The sequence below is a fragment of the Myxine glutinosa genome, chromosome 14, assembly GCF_964187855.1.
Source record: "Myxine glutinosa chromosome 14, kmMyxGlut1.1, whole genome shotgun sequence".
Classification (NCBI taxonomy): Eukaryota; Metazoa; Chordata; class Myxini; order Myxiniformes; family Myxinidae; genus Myxine; species Myxine glutinosa.
In genome coordinates, this window is record NC_136274.1 from 7,470,219 (window position 1) to 7,487,551 (window position 17,333).

Here is a 17,333-nt window from a genome sequence, read left to right on the forward strand (position 1 = left end):
CGGAGTGTGAGTGTCGCAGCGGTGTGAGTATCGCAGCGGAGTGTGAGTGTCTCAGCACAGTGTGAGTGTCGCAGCAGAGTGTGAGTGTCGCAGCAGAGTGTGAGTGTCGCAGCAGAGTGTGAGTGTCGCAGCGGAGTGTGAGTGTCGCAGCGGAGTGTGAGTGTCGCAGCGCAGTGTGGGTGTCGCAGCGCAGTGTGGGTGTCGCAGCACAGTGTGGGTGTCGCAGCACAGTGTGAGAATCGCAGCGGAGTGTGAGTGTCGCAGCGGAGTGTGAGTGTCGCAGCGGAGTGTGAGTGTCGCAGCGGAGTGTGAGTGTCGCAGCGGAGTGTGAGTGTCGCAGCGGAGTGTGAGTGTCGCAGCGCAGTGTGAGTGTCGCAGCACAGTGTGAGTGTCGCAGCGCAGTGTGAGTGTCGCAGCGCAGTGTGAGTGTCACAGCGCAGTGTGAGTGTCGCAGCACAGTGTGAGTGTCGCAGCACAGTGTGAGTGTCGCAGCGCAGTGTGAGTGTCGCAGTGTGAGTGTCGCAGTGTGAGTGTCGCAGTGTGAGTGTCGCAGTGTGAGTGTCGCAGCGCAGTGTGAGTGTCGCAGCGCAGTGTGAGTGTCACAGCACAGTGTGAGTGTCGCAGCACAGTGTGAGTGTCGCAGCGCAGTGTGAGTGTCGCAGCGCAGTGTGAGTGTCGCAGCGCAGTGTGAGTGTCGCAGCGCAGTGTGAGGGTCGCAGCGCAGTGTGAGTCTCGCAGCGCAGTGTGAGTGTCGCAGCGCAGTGTGAGTGTCGCAGCGCAGTGTGAGTGTCGCAGCGCAGTGTGAGTGTCGCAGCGCAGTGTGAGTGTCGCAGCGCAGTGTGAGTGTCGCAGCGCAGTGTGAGGGTCGCAGCGCATGTGAGTCTCGCAGCGGAGTGTGAGTGTCGCAGCGGAGTGTGAGTGTCGCAGCGCAGTGTGGGTGTCGCAGCGCAGTGTGGGTGTCGCAGCGCAGTGTGGGTGTCGCAGCACAGTGTGAGAATCGCAGCGGAGTGTGAGTGTCGCAGCGGAGTGTGAGTGTCGCAGCGGAGTGTGAGTGTCGCAGCGGAGTGTGAGTGTCGCAGCGGAGTGTGAGTGTCGCAGCGGAGTGTGAGTGTCGCAGCGGAGTGTGAGTGTCGCAGCGGAGTGTGAGTGTCGCAGCGGAGTGTGAGTGTCGCAGCGCAGTGTGAGTGTCGCAGCGCAGTGTGAGTGTCGCAGCGCAGTGTGAGTGTCGCAGCGCAGTGTGAGTGTCACAGCGCAGTGTGAGTGTCGCAGCACAGTGTGAGTGTCGCAGCGCAGTGTGAGTGTCGCAGTGTGAGTGTCGCAGTGTGAGTGTCGCAGCGCAGTGTGAGTGTCGCAGCGCAGTGTGAGTGTCACAGCGCAGTGTGAGTGTCGCAGCGCAGTGTGAGTGTCGCAGCGCAGTGTGAGTGTCGCAGCGCAGTGTGAGTGTCGCAGCGCAGTGTGAGGGTCGCAGCGCAGTGTGAGGGTCGCAGCGCAGTGTGAGTCTCGCAGCGCAGTGTGAGTGTCGCAGCGCAGTGTGAGTGTCGCAGCGCAGTGTGAGTGTCGCAGCGCAGTGTGAGTGTCGCAGCGCAGTGTGAGTGTCGCAGCGCAGTGTGAGTGTTGCAGCGCAGTGTGAGGGTCGCAGCGCATGTGAGTCTCGCAGTGCAGTGTGAGTCTCGCAGCGCAGTGTGAGTGTCGCAGCGCAGTGTGAGTGTCGCAGCGCAGTGTGAGTGTCGCAGCGCAGTGTGAGTGTCGCAGCGCAGTGTGAGTGTCGCAGCGCAGTGTGAGTGTCGCAGCGCAGTGTGAGGGTCGCAGCGCAGTGTGAGTCTCGCAGGGCAGTGTGAGTCTCGCAGCGCAGTGTGAGTGTCGCAGCGCAGTGTGAGTGTCGCAGCGCAGTGTGAGTGTCGCAGCGCAGTGTGAGTGTCGCAGCGCAGTGTGAGTGTCGCAGCGCAGTGTGAGTGTCGCAGCGCAGTGTGAGTGTCGCAGCGCAGTGTGAGTGTCGCAGCGCAGTGTGAGTGTCGCAGCGCAGTGTGAGTGTCGCAGCGCAGTGTGAGTGTCGCAGCGCAGTGTGAGTGTCGCAGCGCAGTGTGAGGGTCGCAGCGCAGTGTGAGGGTCGCAGCGCAGTGTGAGTGTCGCAGCGCAGTGTGAGTGTCGCAGCGCAGTGTGAGGGTCGCAGCGCATGTGAGTCTCGCAGTGCAGTGTGAGTCTCGCAGCGCAGTGTGAGTGTCGCAGCGCAGTGTGAGTGTCGCAGCGCAGTGTGAGTGTCACAGCGCAGTGTGAGGGTCGCAGCGCATGTGAGTCTCGCAGCGCAGTGTGAGTCTCGCAGCGCAGTGTGAGTGTCGCAGCGCAGTGTGAGTGTCGCAGCGCAGTGTGAGTGTCGCAGCGCAGTGTGAGTGTCGCAGCGCAGTGTGAGTGTCGCAGCGCAGTGTGAGTGTCGCAGCGCAGTGTGAGTGTCGCAGCGCAGTGTGAGTGTCGCAGCGCAGTGTGAGTGTCGCAGCGCAGTGTGAGTGTCGCAGCGCAGTGTGAGTGTCGCAGCGCAGTGTGAGTGTCGCAGCGCAGTGTGAGTGTCGCAGCGCAGTGTGAGGGTCGCAGCGCAGTGTGAGTCTCGCAGGGCAGTGTGAGTCTCGCAGCGCAGTGTGAGTGTCGCAGCGCAGTGTGAGTGTCGCAGCGCAGTGTGAGTGTCGCAGCGCAGTGTGAGTGTCACAGCGCAGTGTGAGTGTCACAGCGCAGTGTGAGTGTCGCAGCGCAGTGTGAGTGTCGCAGCACAGTGTGAGTGTCGCAGCGCAGTGTGAGTGTCGCAGCACAGTGTGAGTGTCGCAGCGCAGTGTGAGTGTCGCAGCGCAGTGTGAGTGTCGCAGTGTGAGTGTCGCAGTGTGAGTGTCGCAGCGCAGTGTGAGTGTCGCAGTGTGAGTGTCGCAGTGTGAGTGTCGCAGCGCAGTGTGAGTGTCGCAGCGCAGTGTGAGTGTCGCAGCGCAGTGTGAGTGTCGCAGTGTGAGTGTCGCAGTGTGAGTGTCGCAGCGCAGTGTGAGTGTCGCAGCGCAGTGTGAGTGTCGCAGCGCAGTGTGAGTGTCGCAGTGTGAGTGTCGCAGTGTGATTGTCGCAGCGCAGTGTGAGTGTCAGCGCAGTGTGAGTGTCGCAGCGCAGTGTGATTGTCGCAGCGCAGTGTGAGTGTCAGCACAGTGTGAGTGTCACAGCGCAGTGTGAGTGTCGCAGCGCAGTGTGAGTGTCGCAGCGCAGTGTGAGTGTCGCAGCACAGTGTGAGTGTCGCAGCGCAGTGTGAGTGTCGCAGCACAGTGTGAGTGTCGCAGCGCAGTGTGAGTGTCGCAGCGCAGTGTGAGTGTCGCAGTGTGAGTGTCGCAGCGCAGTGTGAGTGTCGCAGTGTGAGTGTCGCAGTGTGAGTGTCGCAGCGCAGTGTGAGTGTCGCAGCGCAGTGTGAGTGTCGCAGCGCAGTGTGAGTGTCGCAGTGTGAGTGTCGCAGTGTGAGTGCCGCAGCGCAGTGTGAGTGTCGCAGCGCAGTGTGAGTGTCGCAGCGCAGTGTGAGTGTCGCAGTGTGAGTGTCGCAGTGTGATTGTCGCAGCGCAGTGTGAGTGTCAGCGCAGTGTGAGTGTCGCAGCGCAGTGTGATTGTCGCAGCGCAGTGTGAGTGTCAGCACAGTGTGAGTGTCGCAGCGCAGTGTGAGTGTCGCAGCACAGTGTGAGTGTCGCAGCGCAGTGTGAGTGTCACAGCGCAGTGTGAGGGTCGCAGCGCAGTATGAGGGTCGCAGCGCAGTGTGAGTCTCGCAGCGCAGTGTGAGTGTCGCAGCGCAGTGTGAGTGTCGCAGCGCAGTGTGAGTGTCGCAGTGTGAGTGTCGCAGTGTGAGTGTCGCAGCGCAGTGTGAGTGTCGCAGCGCAGTGTGAGTGTCGCAGCGCAGTGTGAGTGTCGCAGTGTGAGTGTCGCAGTGTGAGTGTCGCAGCGCAGTGTGAGTGTCGCAGCGCAGTGTGAGTGTCGCAGCGCAGTGTGAGTGTCGCAGTGTGAGTGTCGCAGTGTGATTGTCGCAGCGCAGTGTGAGTGTCAGCGCAGTGTGAGTGTCGCAGCGCAGTGTGATTGTCGCAGCGCAGTGTGAGTGTCAGCACAGTGTGAGTGTCGCAGCGCAGTGTGAGTGTCGCAGCACAGTGTGAGTGTCGCAGCGCAGTGTGAGTGTCACAGCGCAGTGTGAGGGTCGCAGCGCAGTATGAGGGTCGCAGCGCAGTGTGAGTCTCGCAGCGCAGTGTGAGTGTCGCAGCGCAGTGTGAGTGTCGCAGCGCAGTGTGAGTGTCGCAGCGCAGTGTGAGTGTCGCAGCGCAGTGTGAGTGTCGCAGCGCAGTGTGAGTGTCGCAGCGCAGTGTGAGTGTCGCAGCGCAGTGTGAGGGTCGCAGCGCAGTGTGAGTCTCGCAGTGCAGTGTGAGTCTCGCAGCGCAGTGCGAGTGTCGCAGCGCAGTGTGAGTGTCGCAGCGCAGTGCGAGTGTCGCAGCGCAGTGTGAGTGTCGCAGCGCAGTGTGAGTGTCACAGCGCAGTGTGAGTGTCACAGCGCAGTGTGAGTGTCAGCACAGTGTGAGTGTCACAGCGCAGTGTGAGTGTCGCAGCGCAGTGTGAGTGTCGCAGCGCAGTGTGAGTGTCGCAGCGCAGTGTGAGTGTCGCAGCGCAGTGCGAGTGTCGCAGCGCAGTGTGAGTGTCGCAGCGCAGTGTGAGTGTCGCAGCGCAGTGTGAGTGTCGCAGTGTGAGTGTCGCAGCACAGTGTGAGTGTCACAGCGCAGTGTGAGTGTCGCAGCACAGTGTGAGTGTCGCAGCGCAGTGTGAGTGTCGCAGCGCAGTGTGAGTGTCGCAGCGCAGTGTGAGTGTCGCAGCGCAGTGTGAGTGTCGCAGCGCAGTGTGAGTGTCGCAGCGCAGTGTGAGTGTCGCAGCGCAGTGTGAGTGTTGCAGTGTGAGTATCACAGCGCAGTGTGAGTGTCGCAGCGCAGTGTGAGTGTCGCAGCGCAGTGTGAGTGTCGCAGCGCAGTGTGAGTGTCACAGCGCAGTGTGAGTGTCGCAGCGCAGTGTGAGTGTCGCAGCGCAGTGTGAGTGTCGCAGCGCAGTGTGAGTGTCGCAGCGCAGTGTGAGTGTCGCAGCGCAGTGTGAGTGTCGCAGCGCAGTGTGAGTGTCGCAGCGCAGTGTGAGTGTCACAGCGCAGTGTGAGTGTCACAGCGCAGTGTGAGTGTCGCAGCACAGTGTGAGTGTCGCAGCGCAGTGTGAGTGTCGCAGCGCAGTGTGAGTGTCGCAGCGCAGTGTGAGTGTCGCAGCGCAGTGTGAGTGTCGCAGCGCAGTGTGTGTCGCAGTGTGAGTGTCGCAGCGCAGTGTGAGTGTCGCAGCGCAGTGTGAGTGTCGCAGCGCAGTGTGAGTGTCGCAGCGGAGTGTGTGTGTCATGGCAGAGTGTGAGTGTCGCAGCGGATCGAGTGTGTCATGGCAGAGTGTGAGTGTCACAGCAGTGTGTGTATGTCACTGTGGAGAGAGTGTGTCATGGCAGAGTGTGTGTCACAGCAGAGTGTGTATGTCACTGTGGAGAGACTGTGTCATAGCAGAGTGTGAGTGTCACAGCAGAGTGTGTATGTCACTGTGGAGAGAGTGTGTCATGGCAGAGTGTGAGTGTCGCAGCAGAGTGTGTATGTCACTGTGGAGTGAGTGTGTCATGGCAGAGTGTGAGTGTCACAGTGGAGTGTGTATGTCACTGTGGAGTGAGTGTGTCATGACGGAGTGTGAGTGTCACAGCAGAGTGTATATGTCATTGCGGAGAGAGTGTGTCATGATGGAGTGTGAGTGTCACAGCGGAGTGTGTATGTCACTGCGGAGAGAGTGTGTCATGGCGGAGTGTGAGTGTCACAGCGGAGTGTGTATGTCACTGCAGAGAGTGTGTCATGGCGGAGAGAGTGTGTCATGGCGGAGTGTGAGTGTCGCAGAGTGTGTATGTCACTGCGGAGAGAGTGTGTCATGGCAGAGTGTGAGTGTCACAGCAGAGAGAGTGTGTCATGGCGGAGTGTGAGTGTCGCAGCAGAGTGTGTATGTCACTGCGGAGAGTGTGTGTCATGGCAGAGTGTGTATGTCAGGGTGGTGGTGGTGTGTGTGTGTTGTGGCAATGTGTGTGTGGCATGGTGGTGGTGGTGTGTGTGTGTTGTGGCAATGTGTGTGTGGCATGGTGGAGTGTATGTGTTGTGGTGGAAAGGTTGTGTCGCAGCAGAGTGAGTGTGTCGCGGCGCGTCAAGGGTTTACATTCAGTTGTGTGGAACACGCAAAGATGAGGAAAAGGATGAATTTTTTTCTCCACATTTCTCCCCTTGACTGTGTGCAGGTCATTTATGGTGGCCGTGTGACGGATAGCTTTGACCGTCGTGTACTCTCCACATTCATGGACGAGTATCTTGGGGATTTTCTCTTCAACTCCTTTCAGCCATTCTTTTTCTATCATGACCATGACGTGTCTTACAGAGTACCCCCTGATGGCGCCAAAGAATCCTATGAAGGTGAATAAAACCTCTTCACAAATGATGTGAGCAAAGGTTGATGCAGTGTTACCTGTACAGTTAGAGCAGGCTTTGGAGCTTCGATGTGCTTATAACCAAACGAATGCTCTCTAGATCATGTCTTTCTTGGTGTCCTCCTGTGTTTCCATGATACATCCAAGTGTCTTTCTTGGTGTCCTCATGTGTTTCCATGATACATCCAAGTGTCTTTCTTGGTGTCCTCATGTGTTTCCATGATACATCCAAGTGTCTTTCTTGGTGTCCTCATGTGTTTCCATGATACATCCAAATGTCTTTCTTGGTGTCCTCATGTGTTTCCATGATACATCCAAGTGTCTTTCTTGGTGTCCTCATGTGTTTCCATGATACATCCAAATGTCTTTCTTGGTGTCCTCATCTGTTTCCATGATACATCCAAGTGCCTTTCTTGGTGTCCTCATGTGTTTCCATGGTACATCCAAGTGTCTTTCTTGGTGTCCTCCTGTGTTTCCATGATACATCCAAGTGTCTTTCTTGTGTCCTCCTGTGTTTCCATGGTACATCAAAGTGTCTTTCTTGTGTCCTCCTATGTTTCCATGGTACATCCAAGTGTCTTTCTTGGTGTCCTCATGTGTTTCCATGATACATCCAAGTGTCTTTCTTGGTGTCCTCCTGTGTTTCCATGATACATCCAAGTGTCTTTCTTGGTGTCCTCCTGTGTTTCCATGATACATCCAAGTGTCTTTCTTGGTGTCCTCATGTGTTTCCATGATACATCCAAGTGTCTTTCTTGGTGTCCTCCTGTGTTTCCATGATACATCCAAGTGTCTTTCTTGGTGTCCTCATGTGTTTCCATGATACATCCAAGTGTCTTTCTTGGTGTCCTCATGTGTTTCCATGATACATCCAAATGTCTTTCTTGGTGTCCTCATGTGTTTGCATGGCACATCCGTCTTTCTTGGTGTCGTCATGTGTTATCATGGCACATCCGTCTTGATTGGTGTCCTCATGTATTTCCATGGCACATCCGTCTTTATTGGTGTCCTCATGTGTTTGCATGGCACATCCATCTTTCTTGGTGTCCTCATGTATTTCCATGGCACATCCGTCTTTCTTGGTGTCCTCATGTATTTGCATGGCACATCCGTCTTTCTTGGTGTCCTTATGTGTTTGCATGGCACATCCGTCTTTCTTGGTGTCCTCATGTGTTTGCATGGCACATCCATCTTTCTTGGTGTCCTCATGTGTTTCCATGGCACATCCGTCTTTATTGGTGTCCTCATGTATTTCCATGGCACATCCGTCTTTATTGGTGTCCTCATGTATTTCCATGGCACATCCGTCTTTCTTGGTGTCCTCATGTGTTTGCATGGCACATCCGTCTTTCTTGGTGTCCTCATGTGTTTGCATGGCACATCCGTCTTTCATGGTGTCCTCGTGTGTTTGCATGGCACATCCGTCTTTCTTGGTGTCCTCGTGTGTTTGCATGGCACATCCGTCTTTCTTGGTGTCCTCGTGTGTTTCCATGGCACATCCGTATTTCTTGGTGTCCTCATGTGTTTGCATGGCACATCCGTCTTTCTTGGTGTCCTCATGTATTTCCATGGCACATCCGTCTTTCTTGGTGTCCTCGTGTGTTTCCATGGCACATCCATCTTTCTTGGTGTCCTCGTGTGTTTCCATGGCACATCCGTCTTTCTTGGTGTCCTCGTGTGTTTCCATGGCACATCCGTCTTTCTTGGTGTCCTCGTGTGTTTCCATGGCACATCCATCTTTCTTGGTGTCCTCGTGTGTTTCCATGGCACATCCATCTTTCTTGGTGTCCTCATGTGTTTCCATGGCACATCCATCTTTCTTGGTGTCCTCATGTGTTTCCATGGCACATCCGTCTTTCTTGGTGTCCTCATGTGTTTCCATGGCACATCCGTCTTTCTTGGTGTCCTCATGTGTTTGCATGATACATCCAAGTGTCTTTCTTGGTGTCCTCGTGTGTTTCCATGGCACATCCGTCTTTCTTGGTGTCCTGTGTTTCCTTGATACATCCAAGTGTCTTTCTTGGTGTCCTCCTGTGTTTCCTTGGCACATCCGTCTTTCTTGGTGTCTTGTATTTCCATGGCACGTCTGTCTTTCTTGGTGTCCTCGTGTGTTTCCATGGCACATCCATCTTTTTTGGTGTCCCCGTGTGTTTCCATGGCACATCCATCTTTCTTGGTGTCCTCGTGTGTTTGCATGGCACATCCGTCTTTCCTGGTGTCGTGTGTTTACATGGCACATCCGTATTTCTTGGTGTCCTCATGTGTTTGCATGGCACATCCGTCTTTCTTGGTGTCCTCATGTATTTCCATGGCACATCCGTCTTTCTTGGTGTCCTCGTGTGTTTGCATGGCACATCCATCTTTCTTGGTGTCCTCGTGTGTTTCCATGGCACATCCATCTTTCTTTGTGTCCTCATGTGTTTGCATGGCACATCCGTCTTTCTTGGTGTCCTCGTGTGTTTCGCATGGCACATCCATCTTTCTTGGTGTCCTCGTGTGCTTCCATGGCACATCCGTCTTTCTTGGTGCCCTCGTGTGTTTGCATGGCACATCCATCTTTCTTGGTGTCCTCGTGTGTTTCCATGGCACATCCATCTTTCTTGGTGTCCTCGTGTGTTTCCATGGCACATCCATCTTTCTTGGTGTCCTCGTGTGTTTCCATCGGACATCCGTCTTTCTTGGTGTCCTCGTGTATTTCCATGGCACATCCGTCTTTCTTGGTGTCCTCGTGTGTTTGCATGGCACATCCATCTTTCCTGGTGTCCCTTCTGTGTTTCCATGATACATTCAAGTGTCTTTCTTGGTGACCTCATGTGTTTCCATGATACATCCGTCTTTCTTGGTGTCCTCATGTGTTCGCATGGCACATCCATCTTTCTTGGTGTCCTCCTGTGTTTCCATGATACATCCAAGTGTCTTTCTTGGTGTCCTCCTGTGTTTCCATGACACATCCAAGTGTCTTTCTTGCTGTCCTCCTGTGTTTCCTTGATACATTCAAGTGTCTTTCTTGGTGTCCTCCTGTGTTTCCTTGATACATTCAAGTGTCTTTCTTGGTGTCCTCGTGTGTTTCCATGGCACATCAGTCTTTCTTGGTGTCCTCGTGTGTTTCCATGGCACATCCGTCTTTCTTGGTGTCCTCATGTGTTTCCATGGCACATCCGTCTTTCTTGGTGTCCTGTGTTTCCATGATAGATCCAAGTGTCTTTCTTGGTGTCCTCGTGTGTTTCCATTGCACATCCATCTTTCTTGGTGTCCACCTGTGTTTCCATGATACATCCAAGTGTCTTTCTTGGTGTCCTCGTGTGTTTCCTTGGCACATCCGTCTTTCTTGGTGTCCTGTATTTCCATGGCACATCCGTCTTTCTTGGTGTCCTCGTGTGTTTCCATGGCACATCCATCTTTCTTGGTGTCCTCGTGTGTTTCCATGGCACATCCATCTTTCTTGGTGTCCTCCTGTGTTTCCTTGGCACATCCGTCTTTCTTGGTGTCCTGTATTTCCATGGCACATCCGTCTTTCTTGTTGTCCTCGTGTGTTTCCATGGCACACCCATCTTTCTTGGTGTCCTCGTGTGTTTCCATGGCACATCCATCTTTCTTGGTGTCCTCGTGTGTTTCCATGGCACATCCATCTTTCTTGGTGTCCTCGTGTGTTTCCATGGCACATCCATCTTTCTTGGTGTCCTCCTGTGTTTCCTTGATACATCCAAGTGTCTTTCTTGGTGTCCTCCTGTGTTTCCATGGCACATCCGTCTTTCTTGGTGTCCTCGTGTGTTTCCATGGCACATCCGTCTTTCTTGGTGTCCTCGTGTGTTTCGTCGTCGAACTAGACTTCGATGCACTTTACTGTCCTGTTGATGTCCCTTTGTGATCTCCAAACGACCGAAGTATTTGCATATCAGATCACATGACCCAAATCATCATCTCCATTGTTTGCTGTGAGCATCTGTATGGTAAAAGCAAAAATAATGGAATATGGTCGAGGGTCCTACAGTATAACCATGGTTTGCCCATTGGGGTTTCCTATCCCACAGGTGAAATCGAGTTGCTTCCTTTGAAAAACTCCCCGGAAGTTCTTGGCTTGCATGTCAATGCTGGAATAGATTCCAACGTGCGGGCAGCACATGACATGTGGAACTTTCTGCTCTCCTTGCAGCCACACCAAGGTAGGCAAAGGTTACCTTTCCACCTTTATTGTCGAAGACCCACTTTGAAGCTGGCATGTTGTGGCGTTTCCAAACGGATTTATCATTTCCAGGTGACGTGTGTGGTGGAACGAATGAAGAGGACGTTCTTGGCCGCACGGTATCTGAAATACAAGCCATACTGCCCCAGACGATCAACATTGAGGAGGTGAAGGAGCACCTGGGGAGAGAAGAGGCCAGGAGTCCCACAGTGGTGGTTTTACTGCAGGAGTTGTGCGGTTTTAACCACCTATTGCAAATCATGGACAGCTCACTGATGCAATTAAAGCAGGTAAGTTGAACCACTACGTGCTTCTCTCATAGGTTGTAGCTGATTATTTATCGGATCACTTTGATTTCTGTTTCCACCAAGACAAGGCTTTTTGTCCTCTTTGTGTTTATTTTATTTGTCGCCTCAATAACAGGCAATGGCAGGTGAGGTAGCCATGAGCAGAGAATTGGACCAGGTGGCACAGGCACTCCTGCACGGACAGATCCCGGATGGCTGGCGCCGCCTCGCTCCTGATACGCTCAAAGACTTGGGTAGTTGGGTGGCACACGTGTGTCAACGCCATGAGCAATACGCAGCTTGGGTAAGGTGTGGGGCGTTGTCACGTGACATTTTTACTGCAGGGCTTCAATCACGGAAAACATTCACAGCGATTTCCACCTGTTTGCCTTGCAGGTGCAGAATGGTCAACCGATGGTCATATGGCTGGGAGGTCTTCAGGCACCGGAATCCTACCTGCTGGCACTGGTTCAGGCGGCTTGTCGGCGGCACACCTGGCCTCTAGACAGGGCCACACTACATACAGAGGTCACCGCGCTTCACTCAGCCGAAGATACTGACAGCAAACAAGGTATGAACACACCTGGAATTACTGAGAAATTTGTTCTCGCCACCACCTATTTATCAGCTGCTTCTTCTTCTTCTTTCGTGAGCAGCACAAAGCTACAGGGTAGTATCATTGGCTGAGGGCACGGCTGTGCCACTGATGTGGTGCCCCTGGTAGGTTATGGCGGCTATCTGTAATCTGTTCATGTTGCTGGCGATAACTCGCCTATTCTTCACAAACAACACCGTGGGATCTTTAATGTCCACCAACGAATAACGTCCATCCGAGGGTTGATTGTGAAACACGGGGATGACGGTTCATTGGTGGGTCGGGATTCCAACCCAGGCTACACACCTTGGAAGCAGGTGTGCGTACCTCTCGGCTTGCCTGCCATCCCTCGACCGGTAGTAACCTGTAGGTTGGCATAATCTACAGGGAGGCACTGCATCAGTTGAATGGCTGTACCTCTTCACTTTGACGCCACCAGCAGCCCCGTGTTGCATGCAACATAATCGGTAGCTCTACAACACCTGTGTACAGCACACAGATCATGTGCTTTATTGTTCAGATTTCCTGGCATCTGGTCTCCATATACATGGTGCTGAGTGGGACACGGTGAATGGCTGCCTGGTCAAAAGTCGACCAAGAGTGCTGTCCAGTGAACTCCCCCTTCTCAGACTCATTCCCGTGCAGGTGCAGCGCTCGACTGTGCAGGTGAGATGCTGCACGATGGGGATTTCATTTTGAGCAAATGTAGCGTTTCTCATATTTGGGTAGACGGCGTCGAACCGCCGCCATTCCGAGGGGACATGAAGCCTTGGACTCCATGGATTACAGATGTTTTTAACACAACTCGGGTTATCGATCGCACAAAGGTGGGAGTGCTGACGTTACCCCAACTTCCATTTCTTAATCCCGTTTAATGGGCACCGTTGTGACCTTCGTTTGATACTTTCCTACTTCCAACTTAATATGAAAACTGGTTTCAGTTGAAATGGATAACGAAAATGGATAACCACGAGGTAACGAAAATGGATAACCACTGGGTAACGAAAATGGATAACCACTGGGTAACGGAAATCGATAACCACTGGGTAACGGAAATGGATAACCACTGCGTAACGGAAATGGATAACCACTGGGTAACGGAAATGGATAACCACTGGGTAACGGAAATGAATAACCACTGTGTAACAGAAATGGATAACCACGAGGTAACAAATGGATAACCACTGGGTAACGGAAATGGATAACCACTGGGTAACGGAAATGGATAACCACTGGGTAACGGAAATGGATAACCACTGGGTAACGGAAATGGATAACCACTGGGTAACGGAAATGGATAACCACTGGGTAACGGAAATGAATAACCACTGTGTAACAGAAATGGATAACCACGAGGTAACAAATGGATAACCACTGGGTAACGGAAATGGATAACCACTGGGTAACGGAAATGGATAACCACTGGGTAACGGAAATGGATAACCACTGGGTAACGGAAATGGATAACCACTGGGTAACGGAAATGGATAACCACTGGGTAACGAAAATGGATAACCACGAGAACGAAAATGGATAACCACTGGGTAACGAAAATGGATAACCACTGGGTAACGAAAATGGATAACCACTGGGTAACGGAAATGGATAACCACTGGGTAACGGAAATGGATAACCACTGGGTAACGGAAATGGATAACCACTGGGTAACGGAAATGGATAACCACTGGGTAATGGAAATGGATAACCACTGGGTAACGGAAATGGATAACCACTGGGTAATGGAGATGGATAGCCACTGGGTAATGAAAATGGATAACCACTGGGTAACGAAAATGGATAACCACTGGGTAACGAAAATGCATAACCACTGGGTAACGGAAATGGATAACCACTGGGTAACGAAAATGCATAACCACTGGGTAACGGAAATGGATAACCACTGGGTAACAAAAATGGCAGAGCACTGGTATGGTTTTCAAGAGAGCACCTGGGTATGTAATTTTCCCACATATATCAATTTAATTAATTAATCCTGTTCATTAATCAAATTAGATACGTTTAAGTTAATTTATCATTTTAAACAAGAAGAAAAAGACGTAAATGTCATAGCCCCTGCGGTGGTTTTATCAGCTTTGCTCTACAGAGTTGATGGCTGTCAGTCTGCCATCTTTGGTTGGATTTCAAAATCTTCTGCATATGTATACTCTCATGTATTGTCTTTGTGCCAGGTTTGAACAAAATCGGTCCCATACATGTGCGAGAAATGAATGGGGACACGTTTAAGTAACAAAATGGCCACCAGTCGGCCATCTTGGATCTGATGTCGAAAAAAATGACATGCATATGTATCCCATCATTTATTATGTGTGCCAAATTTGAACAAGAACGGTAAATGCATGTCCGGAAAATGGTTGGGGACGTGGTCAATATTGTTTTTATTACATTTAAAATGGCCGCCAGTCTACCAGTGGGCCATATTTGTCCGCATCGCAAAATAAAGAGAAGTACACGTATATGCTGTCATGTGCTGTGCTTGTGCCAAGTTTGAACAAAATCAGAACATGCATGTTCAATAAATGGTTGAGAACACGTTTAAGTAACAAAATGGCTGCCAGTCGTCCATATTGGATCTGATTTCGAAAAACAATGACGTGCATATGGAAGCCATCATTTATCACCCCGCGCTCGCGAAGCGAAAAGCACGGTTAGGCATTCGGTTGTATACGTGACGTGTCTGCATTTTTAAAATTCATTTTCTCGGCAAACGTTGGTCCGATTGACACGAATTTTCATCATAGGATCGCCTCTGCCTGTAGAATTTTTTCATTCATAATTATGACGTCATAGGTCACGTGGTACGGACGCCATCTTGGAAAAACGTTACACCTCAAAATCTTCCAAACAGCTCAATATAAAAATTTAAATAAGGGTCATTGTCAAGTACTCCATATGAGGAATAACATCCGTTAATGATGATGCCATCGGTGCCTTGATTATGACGTCATAATTCAACATGTACAACGCTTGATCTGATCCGTATGAAAAAAAAAAAATCCTCTGCGACTGTTAGTCCGATGGACACGTAATTGTCACAATATGAGCAGCTCCTCCTGTAGAATTTTTTAATGATAATTATGACGTCGTAGGTCACGTGGTACAGGCACCATCCTGGAAACGTCAATAAACGTTGCACCTCGATATCTCCGAAACCGCTCCGTGGAAAAAAATTGAAACATGGCTCATTGTCACGTACTCCCCATGGGGAATAAGATATGTTAATGATGACGTCATCGGTACCTTCATTATGACGTCATAATTTCACAGGGAGAACGCTGTCTGATCAGTTTGAAATTTATAGAGCATGATCTACGCAACTATTATATTAGAGAATAGAAACTTATGATGTCATCACTCACGTGGTCTGGCAGCCATATTGCATCAAAGAAAACAAACAACCTCATCTCCATTCCCTCTTCTCTTGCTCCCCCTCATCTCTCTACCTCTCCCCCCACCCCCTTAATATACTTTTGCTAGTTGAAGAATATTATAAACGATCGATGCATCGATGACAAATATCAAAGGCTCAGATCCCCCATCCCGCACAATGAACCTCATTCCACGTTCCCTTCCGTGTACAGAATACGTACCGAGCCCCCGTGTACACTACCCCACGGCGAAGGAATGCCTCGGGAGAGGGACTCGTGTTTGAAGTGAATCTACACACAACTCGGCACTCATCCCACTGGGTCCTGCAGGGAGTTTGCCTCACACTTACTTCTCAATGAGTGATACACACACGGTGCTTTGCTTTGAGCCAGCTCATGCCATTATACCACGCTACACCCATATACCACTCCATTATACCACGCTACTCCCATATACCACGCTACACCCATATACCACTCCATTATACCACGCTACACCCATATACCACTCCATTATACCACGCTACTCCCATATACCACTCCATTATACCACGCTACTCCCATATACCACTCCATTATACCACGCTACTCCCATATACCACTCCATTATACCACACTACTGCCATATACCACTCCATTATACCACGCTACACCCATATACCACGCTACACCCTTATACCACTCCATTATACCATGCTACTCCCATATACCACTCCATTATACCATGCTACTCCCATATACCACTCCATTATACCACGCTACTCCCATATACCACTGCATTATACCATGCTACTCCCATATACCACTCCATTATACCACGCTACTCCCATATACCACTCCATTATACCACACTACTGCCATATACCATTCCATTATACCACGCTACTCCCATATACCACTCCATTATACCACGCTACTGCCATATACCACTCCATTATACCACGCTACTCCCATATACCACTCCATTATACCACGCTACTCCCATATACCACTCCGTTATACCACACTACTGCCATATACAACTCCATTATACCACGCTACTCCCATATACCACTCCATTATACCACGATACTCCCATATACCACTCCATTATACCACGCTACTCCCATATACCACTCCATTATACCATGCTACTCCCATATACCACTCCATTATACCACGCTACTCCCATATACAACTCCATTATACCACGCTACTCCCATATACCACTCCATTATACCACGCTACTCCCATATACCACTCCATTATACCACGCTACTGCCATATACCACTCCATTATACCACACTACTCCCATATACCACTCCATTATACCACGCTACTGCCATATACCACTCCATTATACCATGCTACTGCCATATACCACTCCATTATACCACGCTACTGCCATATACCACTCCATTATACCACGCTACTCCCATGTACCACTCCATTATACCACGCTACTGCCATATACCACTCCATTATACCACTCCATTATACCACGCTACTCCCATATACCACTCCATTATACCACGCTACTGCCATATACCACTCCATTATACCACGCTACTGCCATATACCACTCCATTATACCACACTACTCCCATATACCACTCCATTATACCACGCTACTGCCATATACCATTCCATTATACCACGCTACTCCCATATACCACTCCATTATACCACGCTACTGCCATATACCACTCCATTTTACCACGCTACTGCCATATACCACTCCATTATACCACGCTACTCCCATATACCACTCCATTATACCACGCTACTGCCATATACCACTCCATTATACCACGCTACTCCCATATACCACTTCATTATACCACGCTACTCCAATATTACACCGTTACACTGCACCATACTGTTCCCATATCTTGATTATTTTTTTAATAAGAATAACAAAAACAAAACTTCAAATAACATGGACATCATCGTTTGTACATTCACTGCAAGTGGATATTTAAATGGACTGTTTTTAACTTATCACCTTTTACAGTAGTAGTATGTGGTGTGTAGTTACAGTCAAAAGAAGGACAGTTTTTCATCACAGTAATCAAGAATAGAGAAATTAAAACACATTTATATATTTTTTGTATTTTTCAAACAAATTCCATGTAAAAGTTCATTCAAATCATGGCGTGGTTATTCCCGAAGTGCTCAATTGTATCCGGGCGATGCACTGGAAAGGGACGGCCAAGATGAGCATGCTCAATGTGCTTAAAGTATGTGTAACAAAAAAACAAAAAAGTCTTCTTCTTCTTCTTCTTTAGATAATAACAAGGAATAATCGCATCATTGGATCAACTCACTCTGTTTCCAAATGGATTCCTTTCAGTAATCTTGAACTCTCGTATCAAATCAGATTTT

The 17,333-nt window shown here is 50.7% G+C and overlaps 1 protein-coding gene across 1 annotated transcript in view; it reads left to right on the plus strand.

Moving 5' to 3' along the window:
- The window catches only part of DNAH10 (dynein axonemal heavy chain 10), a 313,006-nt gene extending 297,247 nt beyond the window's left edge, over positions 1-15,759 (plus strand). Inside the window, exons 80-86 of the mRNA XM_078767939.1 lie at positions 6,332-6,503; positions 10,549-10,680; positions 10,773-10,990; positions 11,124-11,291; positions 11,384-11,558; positions 12,103-12,248; positions 15,182-15,759. Of these exons, the coding sequence (XP_078624065.1) occupies positions 6,332-6,503; positions 10,549-10,680; positions 10,773-10,990; positions 11,124-11,291; positions 11,384-11,558; positions 12,103-12,248; positions 15,182-15,328 (1,158 nt within the window). The 3' untranslated portion in view covers positions 15,329-15,759. The remainder of the gene's footprint in view (positions 1-6,331; positions 6,504-10,548; positions 10,681-10,772; positions 10,991-11,123; positions 11,292-11,383; positions 11,559-12,102; positions 12,249-15,181) is intronic.
- Positions 15,760-17,333: the final 1,574 nt, after the last annotated feature.